This window comes from Diorhabda carinulata, chromosome 4, assembly GCF_026250575.1.
Source record: "Diorhabda carinulata isolate Delta chromosome 4, icDioCari1.1, whole genome shotgun sequence".
Taxonomy (NCBI): Eukaryota; Metazoa; Arthropoda; class Insecta; order Coleoptera; family Chrysomelidae; genus Diorhabda; species Diorhabda carinulata.
The window spans coordinates 15438505-15457145 of NC_079463.1; the positions used below are offsets into that span (position 1 = coordinate 15438505).

At 31.3% G+C, this 18641-nt stretch overlaps 1 protein-coding gene across 2 annotated transcripts; it reads left to right on the top strand.

Annotated features, from left to right (window-relative positions):
- Nucleotides 1–4554: 4554 nt before the first annotated feature.
- On the top strand, nucleotides 4555–18383 carry LOC130892438 (inward rectifier potassium channel 2-like). 2 transcript variants are annotated; one of them, XR_009059036.1, is made up of 7 exons: nucleotides 4555–4613; nucleotides 6777–6961; nucleotides 7106–7392; nucleotides 7511–7719; nucleotides 15479–15729; nucleotides 15821–16654; nucleotides 17718–18383. XR_009059036.1 is itself a non-coding variant. In XM_057797867.1 (7 exons), exons 2-6 carry the CDS (start codon nucleotides 6828–6830, stop codon nucleotides 16077–16079), a joined length of 1140 nt encoding a protein of 379 aa, XP_057653850.1. In that variant the 5' UTR covers nucleotides 4555–4613; nucleotides 6777–6827; the 3' UTR covers nucleotides 16080–16082; nucleotides 17718–18383. The 2 variants fall into 2 exon arrangements, 1 of the variants encoding a protein (XP_057653850.1); XM_057797867.1 differs by having other exon boundaries at nucleotides 15821–16082.
- Nucleotides 18384–18641: the final 258 nt, after the last annotated feature.

Below are 18641 nucleotides of genomic sequence, written 5' to 3' on the forward strand. Positions count from 1 at the left end.
ACAAAACATGGATTAAAATCACATCCGGTTAATGCGTGAAAACCAGGTGAGCTTTAAACATAAAACAGTGAAAATCTTTAAGTAAATAAATCGTTATTAGAACTGACGAAATTTTTCGTTTCCAATCTTTCTACAAAAGCAGGTACACGACCCTCCAATTTTACCGTTAGATAAACTGTTCCATCACTGCGTTTACGTTACGTCTCTTACTCGCACTTCCATAGCATCTTTACCAACTTACTTTAAATCGTTTAAAGAAACATGTCTATAAATTTCAACTTCACAGAATAAAATTTATTTTAATTTATACATAATACACCGTTTGGCTCACCTGTCAGGTACTTGTGCTTATCGAAAACGCCTATCAATTTTTTTTTCGAACTTTATAACGAATAAACAAAATGGTATAAAAAATTTCAAGCTTTACAGGAACAAGTTTTTTTCCAAATGTTTCCTACACTATCAAAAACATAGGTGTTGATGACGTGCAGGGCTGAGACGTGCCAGGTGATGGTCATTGTACTTAGTAAATTATGACTCATCATCACTATAAGAATTTCTAGCCTTACAGACACTCCGTGACTCGGAGGGTCCACTAGCTCTTGGTCTCATCTCCCGCACACATAACGCGTAGTGCTGCTAAGCTCCATCCTATATGAAATGATGGATGTACGCGAGTTTTGCATCTTTGGCTCGTCACGTGAATTTCAAAAAAGTACGGACCCACGAGATCTTTCGCATGAATACTGCCGATTGTACGAGGGCGTCACCTGACTTATACCGTCCTCTGTATAACTGATTTTCAAATGGAATATTATTATAGAACTCATGGTAGTCGAAAGGGATTATTTTTTTCAATTTTTGTAAATCCTCAAGTTTTTTCTTTTCTACTGTTCTTGTTGGAATTTCATTCAAATCTTTAGTCGTAACTTTAAAATATTTTCTTTGTAGTAAAGTGACTCAATCGTCCCTGGATTTTAAATTAATCCGTAATTTAAAAACCGAAAAATACATCTCAAAATAAAAAAATACTAAAGAAAAAAAATGATCCACATTATGGTCACCTTTCATTTTTTCAGGTCTGATTCTGTGAAGAAATTCATATACTTGAAGTGCTGGATTTTTCCTAGTTTGTCTACATACTTGAATATTTTGTTTTTCTATTGTTTTTCAATTCTTCAGCATTAATCTCCCTTCTGATTAAGTCTTTAAATGACATGTTCGTTATTTTTAGGTTAAATAAAAACAAACTGTGAACACAATGTTTGGTTTGATAATACAGACTAGACACACATTTCATAGTGTTCAAAGGACTGCCAGCAAGTAAATTTGTACTTTTTTGTTACTTTATCCAAATCTATTTTCTATTTGTGCATATTCTATTCTTTTGAAATCTAAAGCGTATTCGTTACCTGGATATTGCCCTAGCTTATATGGAAAACAAATCTCATATGGATCCTTTTTTAGATGATACAAGGATATATTCTTTAAATCCGTGGAATTATTAAAAGAACACACAGACAAAATTCTTTTATTATGCGCTGTATAAAAAAAATAATTATAAGAACAAACGATTATTTATTAAATATTTATTATAACACTTTTCTGAAAACAACAACATAATAGTATATTTAGGAATCATCGTTGGTATTAATACTAACATTTATTGTATAATTTGTATTATTGTAGAAGTTAGACCCTTAGGTTGAGGCAGACCGTAATTGTTTTAATTTTGCGTTACTCTTGTTTTTCTTTGTATATATCCTACTGCTACGTTTCAGGACAGCGCTGATGGTATATCGACATGTTGGACGTTACACCTACGATTTGGGTATGCAACAAATAATTTTCTGCTGTTCATATTTGTAGGCCGTAGATCTGCATATTTACGGTAAAGTGTACTTGGCACGAATGTACATCTCTCATTGGTGATGGTAAAATTCTTGACATGTGATTTTTTTTATATCGCGAAAACACAACAATAATGCGCCCATTATTTTCCGCATCGTTTACTCAAAACTCCAACGAATTAAATCTCTAAGACATGCACCAAAAGATCCCAAACAATAAAGTTACTTTTGCCAGTAGATATTGTTCATTTGAAGCTTCGTTGTTGTGTCGTTAAGATCTTGGATTGTTTTGGTATATAGCCCACAGCCAGATCAGCATTGATTTGTGCCGCTAGCTCTAATATGTTTTTAGGAATATCTTGATTTTCTTTCGAGTACATTTTTTAAAACTGACAGAAAACAAAACAATGCCAATAATAAATATATCTTTGGAAATGTTAATCATGGTTGATACCATTACCATCACTTTAAAAACAAAATGTTCTAAATTTAAATCTTATCCTTTATTGCTTTGTTTTCAGTAATTACAATAAAAAGTATCGTTTATGAAATGTCTACAAATTGATTTTTCCGTGCATGCAAGACTTCTCGTGTAAGGCGAAGATGTACTTTTTTTCAGTCGATTTTCTACAATAATTTCTCCTCACAGGTTCCATTATGTCAAACGGATTATCAGAATCAGAATTTCCAAAACTGTCCACCAGACGAAATCCTTTGTCAGATCCATAACTGAAACTATATACCTAAACTTTGGACAATCCATTATTATCTGATTTATTTACTGTAATTATATGAAAAGCGTTATTTGAGCTACCTGAGGCACTAGCTTTTTCGATAACCACTTTATTTCTCCAAAATATGCGTCAGATGGTTCGTCGTTATAATCCATTGAAGTGGAAGGTTGCAAATCTTGAATTGAAGCCGATAGCAAAATAGCAAGAAGATTATAAAGAGTTACTATAGGTAGACGAAGAAATCTGATAGAAGTAATTTAATTTTTTTTGACTAAAATCCTCCAAAGTTCAACAATAAACAATGGGTGTCCTGACGTTACACACCGCCATATTTAGCGCAGGTCAGAGATCATTTACCAAACCAAGTTCTAATTGTTGACGATCATATATGTGTTTAGAGATTTCTAATTTTTTCGTATTTTCTTTCATAAATTTTTCCAAAAAAATACCTTCTAGCACCAAACACATTACCATCTTATACAACAGTAAAATAAATAAATACTTTTTATAGAACTTCAAAGAACACACAAATTGTGTTTGGAAAATGAACTATAACAATATGACATCCGTGACGTCAGGCACCGGTTGTCTATTAATTATAACTAGTGCCCCCTTCGCCAGGTTATTGAATAAGTAGGCGACTATTCGATTCAGTGTGTCAGCATGACGTAACGTCCGTGTACACTGTAAATTTTTACACTTTATGGTTTTTTTAAAAATTGTTTCGTTTCTGTCATTCTGTTTCCCGATTTGTTACAATTAGTTAATTTGATAGTGAGTTCTCACAACATTTTCATTTAATTGTTGACCAGGAATAAGAAAATCATTTTGGTTATTTTTAGAAGCCACATTTTCTGGATTCCAAAGTAATATTGGTAATTTATTTATAAAATTTGGAACATTTACTAGCTGGTCCGTTTAATATTCATAATTTTTATCGATAAAAATATATAATATTAATTATAAAATTTGGCGAAATCGCGGCGTAATTGATTTAGAACTAAAATTTTCTTGAAGCTGAAAACTGTTAACTTGAAGCGATGCTTATTGGTAGGGATACGAAGTGAAATGTAAATTAGAACAAAGGAAGCTCCATTCTTTGGTATCACCTTTGCAAGCATTATGCTTCCCTATTCTATTATATAATGACATTATATCATAAACTAGTTTGAGCGGATTATGACACTACACTACTATAATTATTATTTAATTAAAATTAACGCAAGATTTGAATTAATAGAAAACACAATTTTCAATCTTAAGATTACAATTTTTTATTGAATCATAAAGTACATTGAATAGAGTTATTTATGTAATAACATACGCACTCATTTGTCGAAATTTTCCATGACCATACTGCATAAATGTGGACTTGTTGACATAGATCTATGATTCTAAATCGCCCTATGGAGAGATATCTAATGGTATTAAATCTTACGATCTAGGGCTCCAATTCTGATTGCCGACACGAGATAGTAATGACCTGGAAATGTGTCATGCAGTAACTGTGTTTTATGAGCTATATGGCACGTGGCACCCTCTTGATGAAACCACATCATATTTGCCAGAACAATATCATCCAATTTAGGCAAAAAGAACTGTGTTATTATGTCGCGATATCGAGCAACAAGCAATTACGCCTCCAGCTCAGAACCTCAAAAGTGGCAATTTTGGCGATAAACCTCAGGATGGAAATATGCTTCGCCGCTTAGAATAATTTTGCTCGAAAAATCAAAATTAATTTGTTGACACCGGAATTTGTATTTTTGTATTAATTCCATATAACATATCAATGCACACTTGCAATTGGTTACAATTCTACCACCAATATTGCCACCACCCTTGTGTTGTAGGTGCTTGTAACACAGTCAAAAATGGCATGAATAGTAGATTTTATGCTGAGTCACTAGGAAAAAAATGGTTGTAATTAATGGTATCGAATTTAAAAAACAGAGATTACAAAAAAGTTGCAAAATTCTTTGGTACTGCTCAGTAGAAGGATGTAAGGCATTGTCCTATACCAATGAAGGTAAGTTCGCTTATCAACTTGTGTGTTCTATGTTTTAAGTATATTTAAGGTTACCAACATTACTTCAATAATATTTATATACACATCTTTCGTTTTTACAATAATTATACTTGAACAAAATACTTGTATTATATAACAAGTGGGGATTGCATTACCCACCGTGGCGCTTTTCGGGCGGCGACTTTCACATTTTTTTAAATGCAGGAACTCGTTTGATGTTTATTTGTATATAATTTTTTTAATAGCAGGCGTTTTATTTACAGTATTTCTTCTAAATAAGTTCCAGGAAAGTCTATTTATTTATTTCTTGTGTGCCTTTTTGTTCTAGAACTTTGTAGAATTCTATTTAGGTATATAAATTATTTGTCTAACGCATTTAGTTAGTTTTAAATAAATAGTCGTAATGAAAAGAACGAATTAGTGAAAGTAACCGCAGAAATTAGTTAAATTAAGTATATTAAGTGTATAGTGTGTAAATAAATTGAGAACGTAAGAGATAGTGTTTATTAATTAACCCCACCAATAGAAAGAGTATAAATAAATAGGTAAAACATTAGAATAGAAATCGCTTCAAGAATACCGGAAACATACGAGTACAGATCTTTTAAAAACTGACTGATGAGAATATTTTTCATTGGACAATGATTTAACTAATATTATAATTACATTTGGATCTGGAATAAATTTAAATTGTTTAAAAAATTTAGCTACACATTTAAATACTGTTTAAAGTACTTTTTGCAGTTGTACACCATACTTGGCATTCACAATGAACGTTGATTTTTTGCCTTTTATCGATTAAACTTTAAACAATGGATATTACTGCTTTTAAAAATGTTCTTCGTGTAGGGTTTGAAAAATTGATTATCACTTTACAACCTTTATAGAGATATTATTTGATTTGAACTGACTATTCACAAAGCCATACTTACTGTTTGACCATTATCAACTTTATTTGGATGCAGATTTCACCTAACCCAAAGTTTATTTTTATTCACAATAAAAAGAGCAGTTCCATATCACATGTTAGTATAGTAATTTCACAATCTAAGAAAGTGCCTTTACTACTGTAGCCTATATAAAATTTGATAAGTCTCAAAATTCGTAAATTTATGTCTATTTAGTGGGAGAGCAATATGCGGGACAGCACTATTACAATACCTATCATTTTCCTTTTAGTTTGAAGAGAAATTTTATAAAATTTATTTGATTTTAATACACACTGTTTTATGACTCGAAAGGACACAGACAAAGTTGTTGGCAGCCCTTTTAGGATCAGGTATAAATATAAGGAGTCTATTCCTGCATATCATATAATAAAAGGAGGCTAGTCACTTTCTTAGATCATGAAAATATACAGCGCACGTCAACAGTCAAAAAAACGTCATTTGTGGCAAAATAACTAGTCCTTGCAAGCGAATCTATTGGGGAAGAGTTGTCTGATAAACCACAAAATAAAATCGTTTAAAAAGTTTTAGCCAATGTAATTTTCTACCGCGTGTTCGGAAATTTAACTTATCTGGATGTCCGATAATACGATAGATATGAATAATTATAAAGTTACTAATTCGTAACGTATTTTGTTATTTTCTTATATTTACATTTTTAGTAAATTTCAGCTCATAAACTTTTAACGCTACAAGCAGCAGAATTTCGTTTCGTTTCTCGTAAGATAACTTGTTTTGGGCGGTAAACATTCAATTCATAATCAATACTAATTTCTGGTCAGCGAAATAAAGTTATCGTCTTTATAAGTGTAAAATGAACTTATACAAGGTACTAGCGTTTAAAGCAACTTATAGTAGAAGCTTTGCTACTATTTAATTCCTAAGACGGTCCTGCTTTAATTTTTCACGATTTTACGATTTATTTTTTACTTGTATGTACTAGAAATTTTCATGGGAGAATCTAGAAAGGGAAATATGTACATGTTGTAAGAAAATGTTATAACGGGTACCCATGAGGAATATTATATTAGTTTTAACATACATAAATTTTTTTATACAAATAAATATTTGAAGTATCTCATTGTTTTATTCCATCGTTGGGGATCTAATTTTTCAATTGACAATAATAAACAAATATTAAATGGCATTGATTTAAAAATTCTTATCATAAAGATACTTTATTATCTTCTTTAATTATTATCTAATCAATTATTAGCAAAATAATAGCGGATCTGTTCATAAATCATGATGAAAAGTATTCGACAACATGTTGCAAGAAAAGAAATATGACAGCGTCCAAAATCATTACTCAAAGGTCAGTTTCAACGAATTTGCCGAAGAATCTGAAGATGACAATCATTATATAGATCCATTATTAATTTTAAAAAGAAAGAAAATTCGGTAAGTATTTAAACGCCGTCCAAAGTAAAAATTTTTGGTTTGCGTTCAATCTTTATAATATGTTTGTTACAAATAATTAAATATTAAGCACGTCCTTGGTACCCATAAAGTCAACTAGCTTGCATTTTCTCCCGTATATTCTAGAAACAAATTGAGGACCAACATTGGCCTATCAAGAATAATAAGTAAATATGGCAAACTGAACATCTTCCTCAAACAACTCTCTCACAAAAATATGTATTATATGAGAGATTTGGGCAATACGCTGCTCGGAATCAGATGGCGCTGGATCATCATTACTCTATTTTTAGTAAACATGGGCAGTTTTCTATTTTTCGGAACATTATGGTGGATTATTGCTCGTAATAGTGGGGACCTTGAACGAACGAATGCAACAGATCCTTGTGTAGTTAACACGATAACATTAACAGGTAAGTAGGACAATTATCTCGTATCAACTGTCAATAGCATTAACATTAGGTATTTCTTTAAATTGATTTATTTAATCAATATAAATCCAAAATTAAACATAATATGATGAAATTTTAGGCTATTTTTTATTGAGCGCCGAAACTATAACAACCATAGGATATGGCTATCGATATCCAACAGAACGTTGCCAGTTCGGATGGTTTATGCAAGCCATACAAATTTTATTCGGTATGGCCGTTCAAGGTACACTTGTTGGCATAGTTTACGTGAAAATTACGAAGCCTATAACTACAAAATCATCTTCATTGTTTAGTAAAAGAGCAGTTGTGAGTATAACTTTAACGGAATTATGAATATACAACGTCGCTTTTCAAAAACTCGTTGATGTGCTGTAATAGAGAATAATATTTTTGATAGCTCGAAGAAGCTTTTTAATATATTTATTTTTTCATTTATATAAAATATGAAGACAATTCCAATAAAAGATGTGTGGCTGGTGCATAAGCGAGTTTAAAACTGAATTTTATTTGGCTTCTCTTTGGCTGAATTTCTAGAAAAACTGGATCAGGGAAATCAACTGTGAGTTATATGCTACCAGTATCTTCTTTTAGGAATGAATCTATGTTAGGTGTCGACATAATTGCTACCCCCTCCCCTCATACATTCGGCTTCAGAGGGTTAAAGAGGCAGACGAACATCTTGGTGGTCTATCTGTTAGGGTATAAGAGATCGAATCCAATTGATACATTTTTTATAATCTAGGTCACAACTGGCAAGAGAAATTCAAGTATAAGAATAGTCCAAGCACTGGGGACGTGAGAACGGTTTTTGAAACGAAAATCGAGTTGATTTCATTTGGATGAAAACAATCCGATCTATTGGTGGTAGAGTCAAGTGGGTTCTACAAGAGCTGCTACTTAAGTTTTAAGATATGGCAAACTGATTTAGAAATGTCAAATCTGACTTTGCCATCATATAGTTCGACATTTCTAATGGTGAACGTACTCAGAATGTGTTGTCATTCTAGGAATGCAGTGCTATTTGAATTGTTTACATATACTTGAAACATTAATCTTGGTCATAAATCCCGTGTGATAATTTTCCGACCTGGATAAAATCAACAGCAGTGTGCCAATCAACTCGCTTCGACAATGTCGGTTTATCCACCGTACAGTCAGGAGGCACTTCAATCGGAATGGAAAAAATTATTTGACAATTGGTTCAAACGCATGTATTGATCTTAATGGAGAATATTTTGAAAAACAATAAAGCCATAGCCAGTTATAAATATTCGTTTTTATTTGTCTAACTCAAAACTTAAGTAGCAACCGTTGTATTTGGCGGCAATTAAAGGTGTTTTTAATCTCCAGCAGTTGAATTTCATTCATTCATAGAATTTCATTAACTTCTTACAGTTTTGGATGGTCGGATAAACTAGAGTTATTCAGGAATACAAAATATATTTCTTAAGTTCGATTACTAGTTCTTTGATTGAAATAATGTTTGGGTGCATCATTTGTAATTTTGAAAAAGTAATGGAACTCTTGAAGAATTGAATTAATTTCATACATGTTTATTAGTTGATTGAGAACATCTTTAATAAGCATTGCTCTATATGTATGGATTCCAACTAACGAACTGATTAGATTTGATTTCAAGAAATTAATTTTTCGTAACTTTGACCATCACACGCGTATAGATTTCCAGTCATTAATCCAGTGAATTGGAAGATTTTTAGATACTTTGATATATCGAATTTACCTTTTGAAAATATGGGTTTGTTTAAGAGGTAAATTTATCCACATGTAACTTTTCATGTATTGGGAGTGGAATCCTTATTAACCGTTGTTAATAAATTTATCAAATTTGCTTGTTTGTTTCTTGTGTTTTCTCATGAAATTTCAGGATAAAATATTTCAAGTTTGTTTAGATAAACATTTAGTTTTGATATAGAATTTGTATTAATTATAAAATAAACTAATTTTGATATTTCCTTATAATCATTTATAAACATCTGATCAATATTATATCTTAACAAATTATAATATGGATAGGTTTGATTATTGTTGCAAAGTTGCAAATTATAGGACAAAAATACAGAAGATATTTTTGAATGGAGTTTTAAAGAATACTTTTCTGTTTAATAATTCGTTCGATTATTGTGGAGTGGAAGCTTTCAACAATTCCATTTGAGTGTAGATGATTTAGATTGCAAAAGATGTTAATTTTATGAAGTTTCTATAACTCGGTTATGGCAGTGTTTTCAAATTCGGTGCCGTTTTCAACTACTTTAGGCCGTCAATTGAGAATAATTGTGAATAAAATTGCGAAACTGAGGTTTTCAGTTCCACAAGATGAGTTTAAGTGATAGACTCGAGCGTATTTGGAGAAACTCTCATAATATTTAGAAATTTTGCTTGTTCAAAAGTAAAGGTATCTAGAGAATTATTGCAAAAGCCGTTGAAGTAATATTCATTCTTATTGGGTGTCGCTCCTATTTACTTTGCTGACAAATTTCGCTTTCTTTCATATAAATTAGTGGTCTGTTACATTTTTAAAATGTAATAGGCCATCTGAAATGATTTTGAAAAACTATTGAGAACTTCACGTACATACCTATTTGGAATTTCAAAATAGAGATAATACTGAACATTTAGTGCTATATATTCTCTGATCAAATTTCGGATATTTGAACTTTGAAGATTGTTATTTTTGGCTTTGCTGCAGAATGTAGTACTGTTGATTAGATGACTTGATTTTGATCAAAATTTACAGATGAGTATGATATTGGAATACCTACGACAGGATTTTGATCGAAACTGGAATGCATTTTGCTCGTCAACTTCTTGTTTTATGTCTTGAATAGATTCATCTACTTGAACTTGCATGAGCATATCGTCTATATCTCTTTGCTTTTTTGCGTTTTATATGTTCATTTTCGGGATTATTGCGATGCTTTTTTATGATATTCACGTTTTTGTAGCCCAAATTATTGCGAGTAGTTATTTTTTGTCACAATTGAGTTTTACACGAGAGTTACAACAACGTGACCCAAGTATATGAAACCTCTTTCCGCAAAAACTCGGATTTATCAAGTGGAACCTTAAATTAATATTACGAAATGACTGGTAACGGTATATAGTACGTAACAAGTATGTAGAAAAAATTAATATATCATCTAAGTACATAAGGCACTTTTTATTTTGAATTTCACGTAATATGTTATCCATTCTTCTATGACAAGTAGCAGGAGCATTTTTTATTCTATTCGCAAATATTTGTAATGTTCATTTTTCTGCATTGAAAACAGTTTTTGGTACATCCTTCATTCATATCAAGCTGGTGAACTGCGCTAGCCAAATCTAAGGGGGTGGAATATTGGCATTATGCAAGTTTATCAAGAAGTGGGTGCCTCTCATCAATGGTTTTTTCATTTGTCTTCCGATAGTCTACCACGACTCTCCAGTTCTCCGGAAGCGTTAGACTTTTTGGGTACAACCCATATAGGTGAAGACCACGGGGAACTATGTACTTGGTTTTATGATATACTAGTCCAACATTTTTTTGATTTGACTTTAATTCTACTTCCTGTTTATAAAGAAATAGGAAACGATAAGATTTTGTGTAAACTGGTGTTTATTATTGTTAGTGAAAGGGGCTTCTTCGTCAAATTCTTTACATGATTAAGTATCTCGGTGTGTTCTTCATTATTCAAATGATCTACTATCAGTTTTTATAATAACTGAATATATATTAGGGAACTCGTCAAAACTATTTAATTCAAATTATTGTACGGGTCTGTTGTCAAACTTTTCTATGGATAAAGATTCAGAGAAATCTAATGTTATATTATCTAGAATTCTTCAAAATGGTTGTCCAAGCTTGCCCATCTTTTGCTTTTGTGAAACGTTCCGGTATTTCACAATTATGAAAGTTATGGTGCGGAATAATTATTTCATCATTATGTTTTTACTTTAATAACTTGTTCAGATTTGACGTTAACATTTATAAGGCTTAAGTCAGATTGTGTTTTTTGAAACAGCAGTTTAATTTTTACTTTTGGTATAATTAATGATCCTTTATCAAAATCAATAATGGCTTGTAATGATTTCAAACTATTTAGTCCAATCAATACTCTTCGAATGTTATGAAATTTTGAAACAGGAATGCAAGCGCTATACTTATATATTGATTTTTAAACATTGTGGACACAACAAATTGGTCATGCCTGATTATTAATTAAGAAAAAAACTTATTATTTCATTTTTCTTATTATATTCAGGAAAAATAACATATATGGCAATATAAGTGCATCTGTGTTTTAGATGGTATGATTTTTTTTACAATATAAATAAACATATCGGAATAGAGGCCAAATCGAGAATATACAAGGCCACGGTTAGACCCATAATGACCTACACCTCAGAGACACGGCCAGAAACGGCGAAAACCAAAAGAATTATGGAAACAGCAGAGATGAAAGTGCTACGCAGGATAGCCGGAAAAACCCTACTGGACAGGGAAAGAAGTGAGAACATCAGAAGATTGTGCAAAATAGATGACGTCAACGAATGGGTTCCGTCAAGAAAGAAAGAAAGAATGGAACGATCACATAAGCCGTATTGACAACAATAGACTGGTCAAGATAGCGAGCGATAAATCCCCATTAGGGCGAAGGAGTACCGGCCGACCCAGATAAAGCTGAAACGACAACCTTGAAGCAGGATAGGAGGGAAGGATGTCGAAGATAAAATGGGATAAAATACACAGAAGAAGAACAAGAAGAAGATTTTTTATACTTAGTTTGTTTTATGCTGTGAGGCGGCTCCTGAATATTTTATTATCGGGTACCGTGTTCATTCAATTCATCAGTTTCTATGATGTATTTTTTCTCGAATTCTACTTTATACATTTCTTGCCAAAACTAAAGTTCGTCTGGGTTGCATACATTTGATGATCGTGGATTTGAGTAATTTTATAATTTGGGAAGTTTGCTCATAAAGGTCTTGTATTTACACTCATTGGATTGGTTCTAAACGTATTTCAAGTGCTTAACTCATTGGTGTAGACCTATCGAAACTATTGTTATAATTTGGTTTGAAAACGATTCTATTTTGTTAATTGTTTCTACTAAATACTTTAACATTTGTTAACAACTTATGTGGACGATTTTTCTGATTTGGTTGTATATTAATTGCTTGAGAAGGAAAGAGGATTTGTGGATTTTGATTCTTTGTTGTGACAATTGCGTTGAAGAAAAATTGTTTTATCTTATTATTTGTAGTTGTAAGACTTCACTTGATATCGTAAAACTGTAGCGGTTTCTCTTTTTGATTTTGTCCATTACTAGATTTCTATTGAGACATGCTTCGTCTCTTTGATCAGAGAAGTTTCTTTGTAGCGTTCCATTCAAGGTCTTGCCTGCTCTTAATTATTTGAATATTCAAGATTAATCTAAAGTTAGCGTTATGTAAACTACCTGGATTCGGGAGTGCAATTTAAATATTCTGATTTAATTGAGTTATAGTAGATTGATTTTATGAGAAAATAGCCCTCATAGACACACATAAATTTGAACTTTTAAGAACATCTGATAAATTATTGGTAGACATTCAAATGTACTTTCAAAAAGAATATAGTTACTTCAAGCATATCCTTCCTCACAGCTATAAGTATGAGCACTGGTTTATGTCTACTCCAAAAGCAAAGACCCTTGCAGAAATGGACGATGTATGTTCCAATTCTCGCTACTCCGTTGACGACAGGTCACTTGTCGATTGCCCACTTCCTAACACTTTCACAACAAACCAACTATATGACCTACGCCTTATTCCGGATATCCTTCTGACTGGGACAATAATAATTTTGATTGCTTTATAAAAACTTGGACTCTTCCAAACAAATAAACTTGTTATTTTTTTGGTGTTTTTGTTAGAACAAATGTTAAAGAAAGTTTGAGTTTTATAAAAAAATAAACGAGGTGGTGTTTATTAATTAAACACATTGTAACTCATCAATAATTATTTAAAGACAATAAAAATAAGTCTGGAATTTTTTCTATATTTATTGTTGCATCAACTTCAAAGGTTATTAGCGACATGTCAGTTGTTCACAATTTATGATACAGTTGAGTGTCTTTTAGATATTTGATTTAGTTTATTACCTTTGTTGTTAAGTTGACAAATTATGGTGTTTGGAAAGTTGTTAGTCAGTCTTTCGTTTGCATAGAACGTTAGTTAATGATATTGGTCTGGTTTGGTTCTCGTTTTGTCGAGTTTCAAAAGTGAAATTAACACGGCTTCGTGCCAGATTGAAGGGAAGACTTTATTAATCCAAATATAGTTGTATAATTTTAATAGGTAATCTTTGTCTGTTTGTCTTTGTAATCTCAGAGTTTAATAAAGTTCTGTTTTGTTTCAGTTTTTCATTGAAATCTATTAATTTTTCTTTCTTGATATCTCTTGTATTCTGTATAAATGTTGGGTCATAGTTTAAATCACTAGAGTTATGTTCATATTGTGAGGCTAATGTTCCTGCTATTTCACTTGAATTAAATTCTTGGTGAATGTTTAATTCCTGATATTTTCCGGATATTTTGCAGAACTAAGGATGATCTTTTCCATAATATATATTGCTTAAGCTCTTTGTCAATCAAATTTTCTGTTGAGTTTCGTTTAAACTTGGTAAAGGAGTGCTTATATGTTCTGATTGCGTTTTGACAATCTTTATTCCACCAAGGTAGTGGTTTGTCGTTTACTATTATTTTACATTATCCTATGTGTATTTTTGCCACTTCTATAACAGTCGATGTGAAGGTTGTGATTGGCATGTCTTTTGTAGTGCTAATGTTAGTCTCAATTGTTTATATAAATTTTGCCCAATTAGCATTTCTTGGGTTCCATTTTAGGTTTGGTAAACTATTATTCTCAGAGTAATTTGATGAATATGCGATATTTATGGGGAAATTATGGCTTCCAAATAAATATGGTATTACATTTCAGGTTAATGTGGGGGCTATGGCTGATTTTGTTCCTGTATGTATGTCGAGCCTTGTTGGTCTTCCGTCGGTCAAGATGTTGAGATTTAGGGAGTTTGTCATGTTTTCTATCGATTTACCTTTAGCTGTAGTGTGGTTTAATCCTCATAGGGGATTGCGGTCGTTAAAGTCACCTGGGATTATATGTGTATACGTTCTGTTATCTGTTGAATATCGTAAAAAATTTGGATATATATGTGACAACGGGCAGAAAAATGTTTGTTTAATTGTGACCTGTAAAATAGAGGAATCATGTTTATTCATGGTTTGAGCCAGAGTTTGGAGCTATATTTTAAACTTGAGTTTAATCTCCAGTTTTACCCTAGGTTGTAAAATTGGCGCTTACAATGAAATAAATAATTTAAAAATGTCGTTCTAAACTCAAAAGTGATTCTAGGAAGATGATTCATTTAAAACCTTGATTCAATTCTATAATGTCTAATTTTTATTACACATGAATACGAAATTAACAATTTTGCGATAAATTTCGCTAAAAAGGTAATGTTGTATAGGTTATATCATTTATGCCACGTGAGTTATATGTATTTATATTGTCTCTAGTGGGCATATATTTCCAAATTTTTTCTTATAGCAATATAAGATTAATTAAGGCTACCACCTAAAATTATAAATCCTAAGTTATTAAACAAACCAAACATATGATTCTTTAAATAAAACGTCCTTTATTTGATCACATTTATAAAGTCTACATGGAAAATTGGAGCAACATCTAATTTCATGTACCTAGGATTCGTTGTTCTTGAAATTTTCCATATAGGAATGTGATCAAATTTAATAGTTTTTTATAAAAAATCGTATGTTTGATTTGTTCAACTACTTTTAGGACATCCTGTATGCCTGGATGTCATGTTACATGTTCCTATGACTATAAGGAAAAATTGAAAAATATGCCCAGTAGAAATTCTATAAATACAGGCGACTTACCCGGTATACTATAAAGCTATGCGATTTTTAAATAAATGTTATAGTTATATTCAGAAGATTAATTAATAACTTTGAAATTGAAAATTAAAATTAATTTTTTTTAGATATGTATGAGGGATGGCAAATTACGATTCGTGTTTAGAATCCATGATTTCAACAAAAAAGTTTGGTGCGGAACGAACATATCTCTATATTTTCTAGATAAAGAGATGGTATCACCCGATTCAGAATTCGAGATGATACAAATGAAGATAGAACCGTACGGCCTGCTCATTTTCCCCCTAGAAATCGAACACATAATCAACGAAAACAGCCCATTATGGACGTTTCGTCCCCTCGACATTCTAAATTCAAGGTGAGTTTCCTCAATTGACTCTCAAAATACTATAATTAAATATGTTAATCAAATTTTTATTCAAAAATACTTACTATTCATTGTGTTGTAGATTTGAAATAATAGCCGTGGCGGAAGGGATCTCCAACAAAACTGGTCAAGTTTCGCAGAACAGAACGTCTTATTCGAATTCCGATATTCTTTGGGGTTATCGATTCATGCCGTGCGTTGCTTACGATGAAATGAGAGGGGGATTCGTTGTAGATTATAAAAAATTTAAACAAGTGAGAGCTTTCGATGCACCTCTATGTAGTGCTAAAAAACTCACAGAAACTTATAAAAAAATCAGCAAAATTGATGAGCAGTCTTAAAAGGTTAGAGTGTTTATAATTATATTAAAAAAACAATTAATATTTAATATACCCACTACTGGAATATAATTACGTTGGTATTAAAAGCATTGAATATAATACCTTTACGAACGGCTTTAAATCATCCATTTTACGTAGGAAAAGTTTTGGTTTGTTCCAGCAAACTATAACTAGTTCATGCGCGATATGCCAATCAACGAGTTGTCAAAATAAGATGATGCCCATTTGAAAACGGCTGCCGAGGGGTAAACAAATGATTTTGCCATAAGCTTCTGTGTGCATATTTATCTGCTATGTGAAGTTATTTGTCGGTTTTTAGACATCATTATTTCCAGTTTTACTGGGATAGGCCTCCAAAAGGGTGGCTAGTTGAAGAAGTGTGAAATTCTCTCATGGAAACGTGGATTTGTTGGGTTTTTTTTTTCAAGAATGCAGTAATGTGCCTAGTGTTGAAATTATTGAAGTTGGGATTACAAAAGAGTGCCAACACGACCCGGCATTCGCAGTTATCAATATTTATACGAGGTTGTTGGAGAGCTGTGTGGATTTAAACGAATACATGTTCACTTAACGAGGTGATTTAAAACTTTTTGTGCATTAAAAGACCGAAATTTTATAGTTATAAAAATTAATATTAAGAATGTTGCAAATACCAAACAGAGAAACATGGTAATTACGGAATTATTGAAAATATAATACATATCTTTATTAAAAGATTATATAGTAAATAGTAATAAGTAAAATATTTAATTTGATGTTGGGTTTTATCGATTTTTTGAAGTGTTTTATTTTTCGGTTTATAAATGTAATTCTAAAATAAATACGCAGTCTGATATGAAGTCTAAAAAATAATTAATAGGAAACTCTCCACAAGGATGCATAAAAGACACAATTTTCATGTAACTTTTCAAGTTTTGCTCCGACATATCCGTGAACCAATTTCATTAAAATTATCAACAAAGAGTAATTCTATTTGTTTGAAATATTCTACAATACCTATTATTGGAAGTAAATTCAGACCACCAGATCTCTCGTAATTAGAATATGCTTTATGCTCTAAAAAAATAGCAGATTTTTTTAAAGTATTTACATTATACAGGTAGTACAAGAGTATTGCAGAATAGATTTCTATAGTCGTAAAAACTTCTAAAGAATTATTACAAGTTACCATTGCTATATCGATATCTTTATATTTTTTAAAATATCGGGAATTATATAGAATAGAACTGTATGCAATTAGCATCTTCAACCTCATTAAAATATTTCAAAGTAAAGAAATTTTTGAAGGCCTCACAAAATTGGATTTCTCAAATTTCCACAGCAATTTCTTGCCAACACAAAAAGTCTCTAGGCAATCCTGATTTAGGTTCCTTGTTAGAAGAAATGAATATTTTCTGCATTTTAGGGTTTCCCAAAAAAGTAAAACAGAACTTATCGTTATTTTCCAACCACTTATAAAATCCGTAGTATAATATATACATTTTTCTACGTATGCCACTGTTCCATTGTTCTGTTTTACCTCCATCAATTTAATTACCTCCAAGTCATTCAACAAACATCTTATTTCTTAAAAAATATTGCAATTGTTCCTCTATGCCCATAAATGTGTTAAAGTTGATTGTTTGTATAAATTTGCAGCGAGCATTGCTTCTGGAGGTAAAACCTTGTAATCTATGAAAGTATATAGGGTAACTGCAAGAGAACGACTGAAGACTTGCGATGGATTTTTACTTACATTTTTTTGGAAGCTACTTGGGAATATACTGTTACGAGTTCGTCCACGTCATAGGCCGTGAAGCCTATCCAATCCGGTTATAATGGAATTCTAAAATTTGACGAATTAGCGGTTTTTATTACAGCGACGATTTGTTTACATTGTTTTTTTTTAAACTAATTTCTAGTAAGTTTTTGTATTCATTTGATTGTCTGTTTATTTTATATAATTTTGAAAAATTTGTTTTGTATATAAAGGAGTTTGCTTAGCCGAGTTAGTTAGTTAATTAAATAGAAGTCGTAATGAACGGAGCGACATAGAAAAGTAGCCGGTGAAGTTAAATAAATTATAAAGTTAGTTAAATATTAGTGATAAATTAATTATTATATAAGTTAGTTGAGTCTAGTGTCAGTGCTTAAATAATTTAAGTACGTAACAGAATGTTTAATAAATACGAAAAACATTACAATAAGCTTGTTCGTAAGTTTAGGTCAAAGTCTACTAGCTTTTTCCTCAACGTCATCATAAAAAATATCTTTATAAAATTTTTTCAAAAACCTTTCAATAAACGAAGATTATAACAAAAAAAATTGTTTTTTTAGATTTCAAAAGATAAGGCACGCCATAAATGCAAAAGTTTGATATTATCTACCCAAAAAGTAGGGTACTCTGGTGTTAATTTGAGAAGTTTGTTACTCAATTTTCTAAAATTAAATCCTTAATCTGAGACTACACCGTAACCTTAAAAACTAATCGATTTAGTTTTCTAACACACTCAAATAATACAAATATTATTCAGCGAAATATAACTCGCACACTCTTAATTTATAACTAAATTGTTCAGGAGT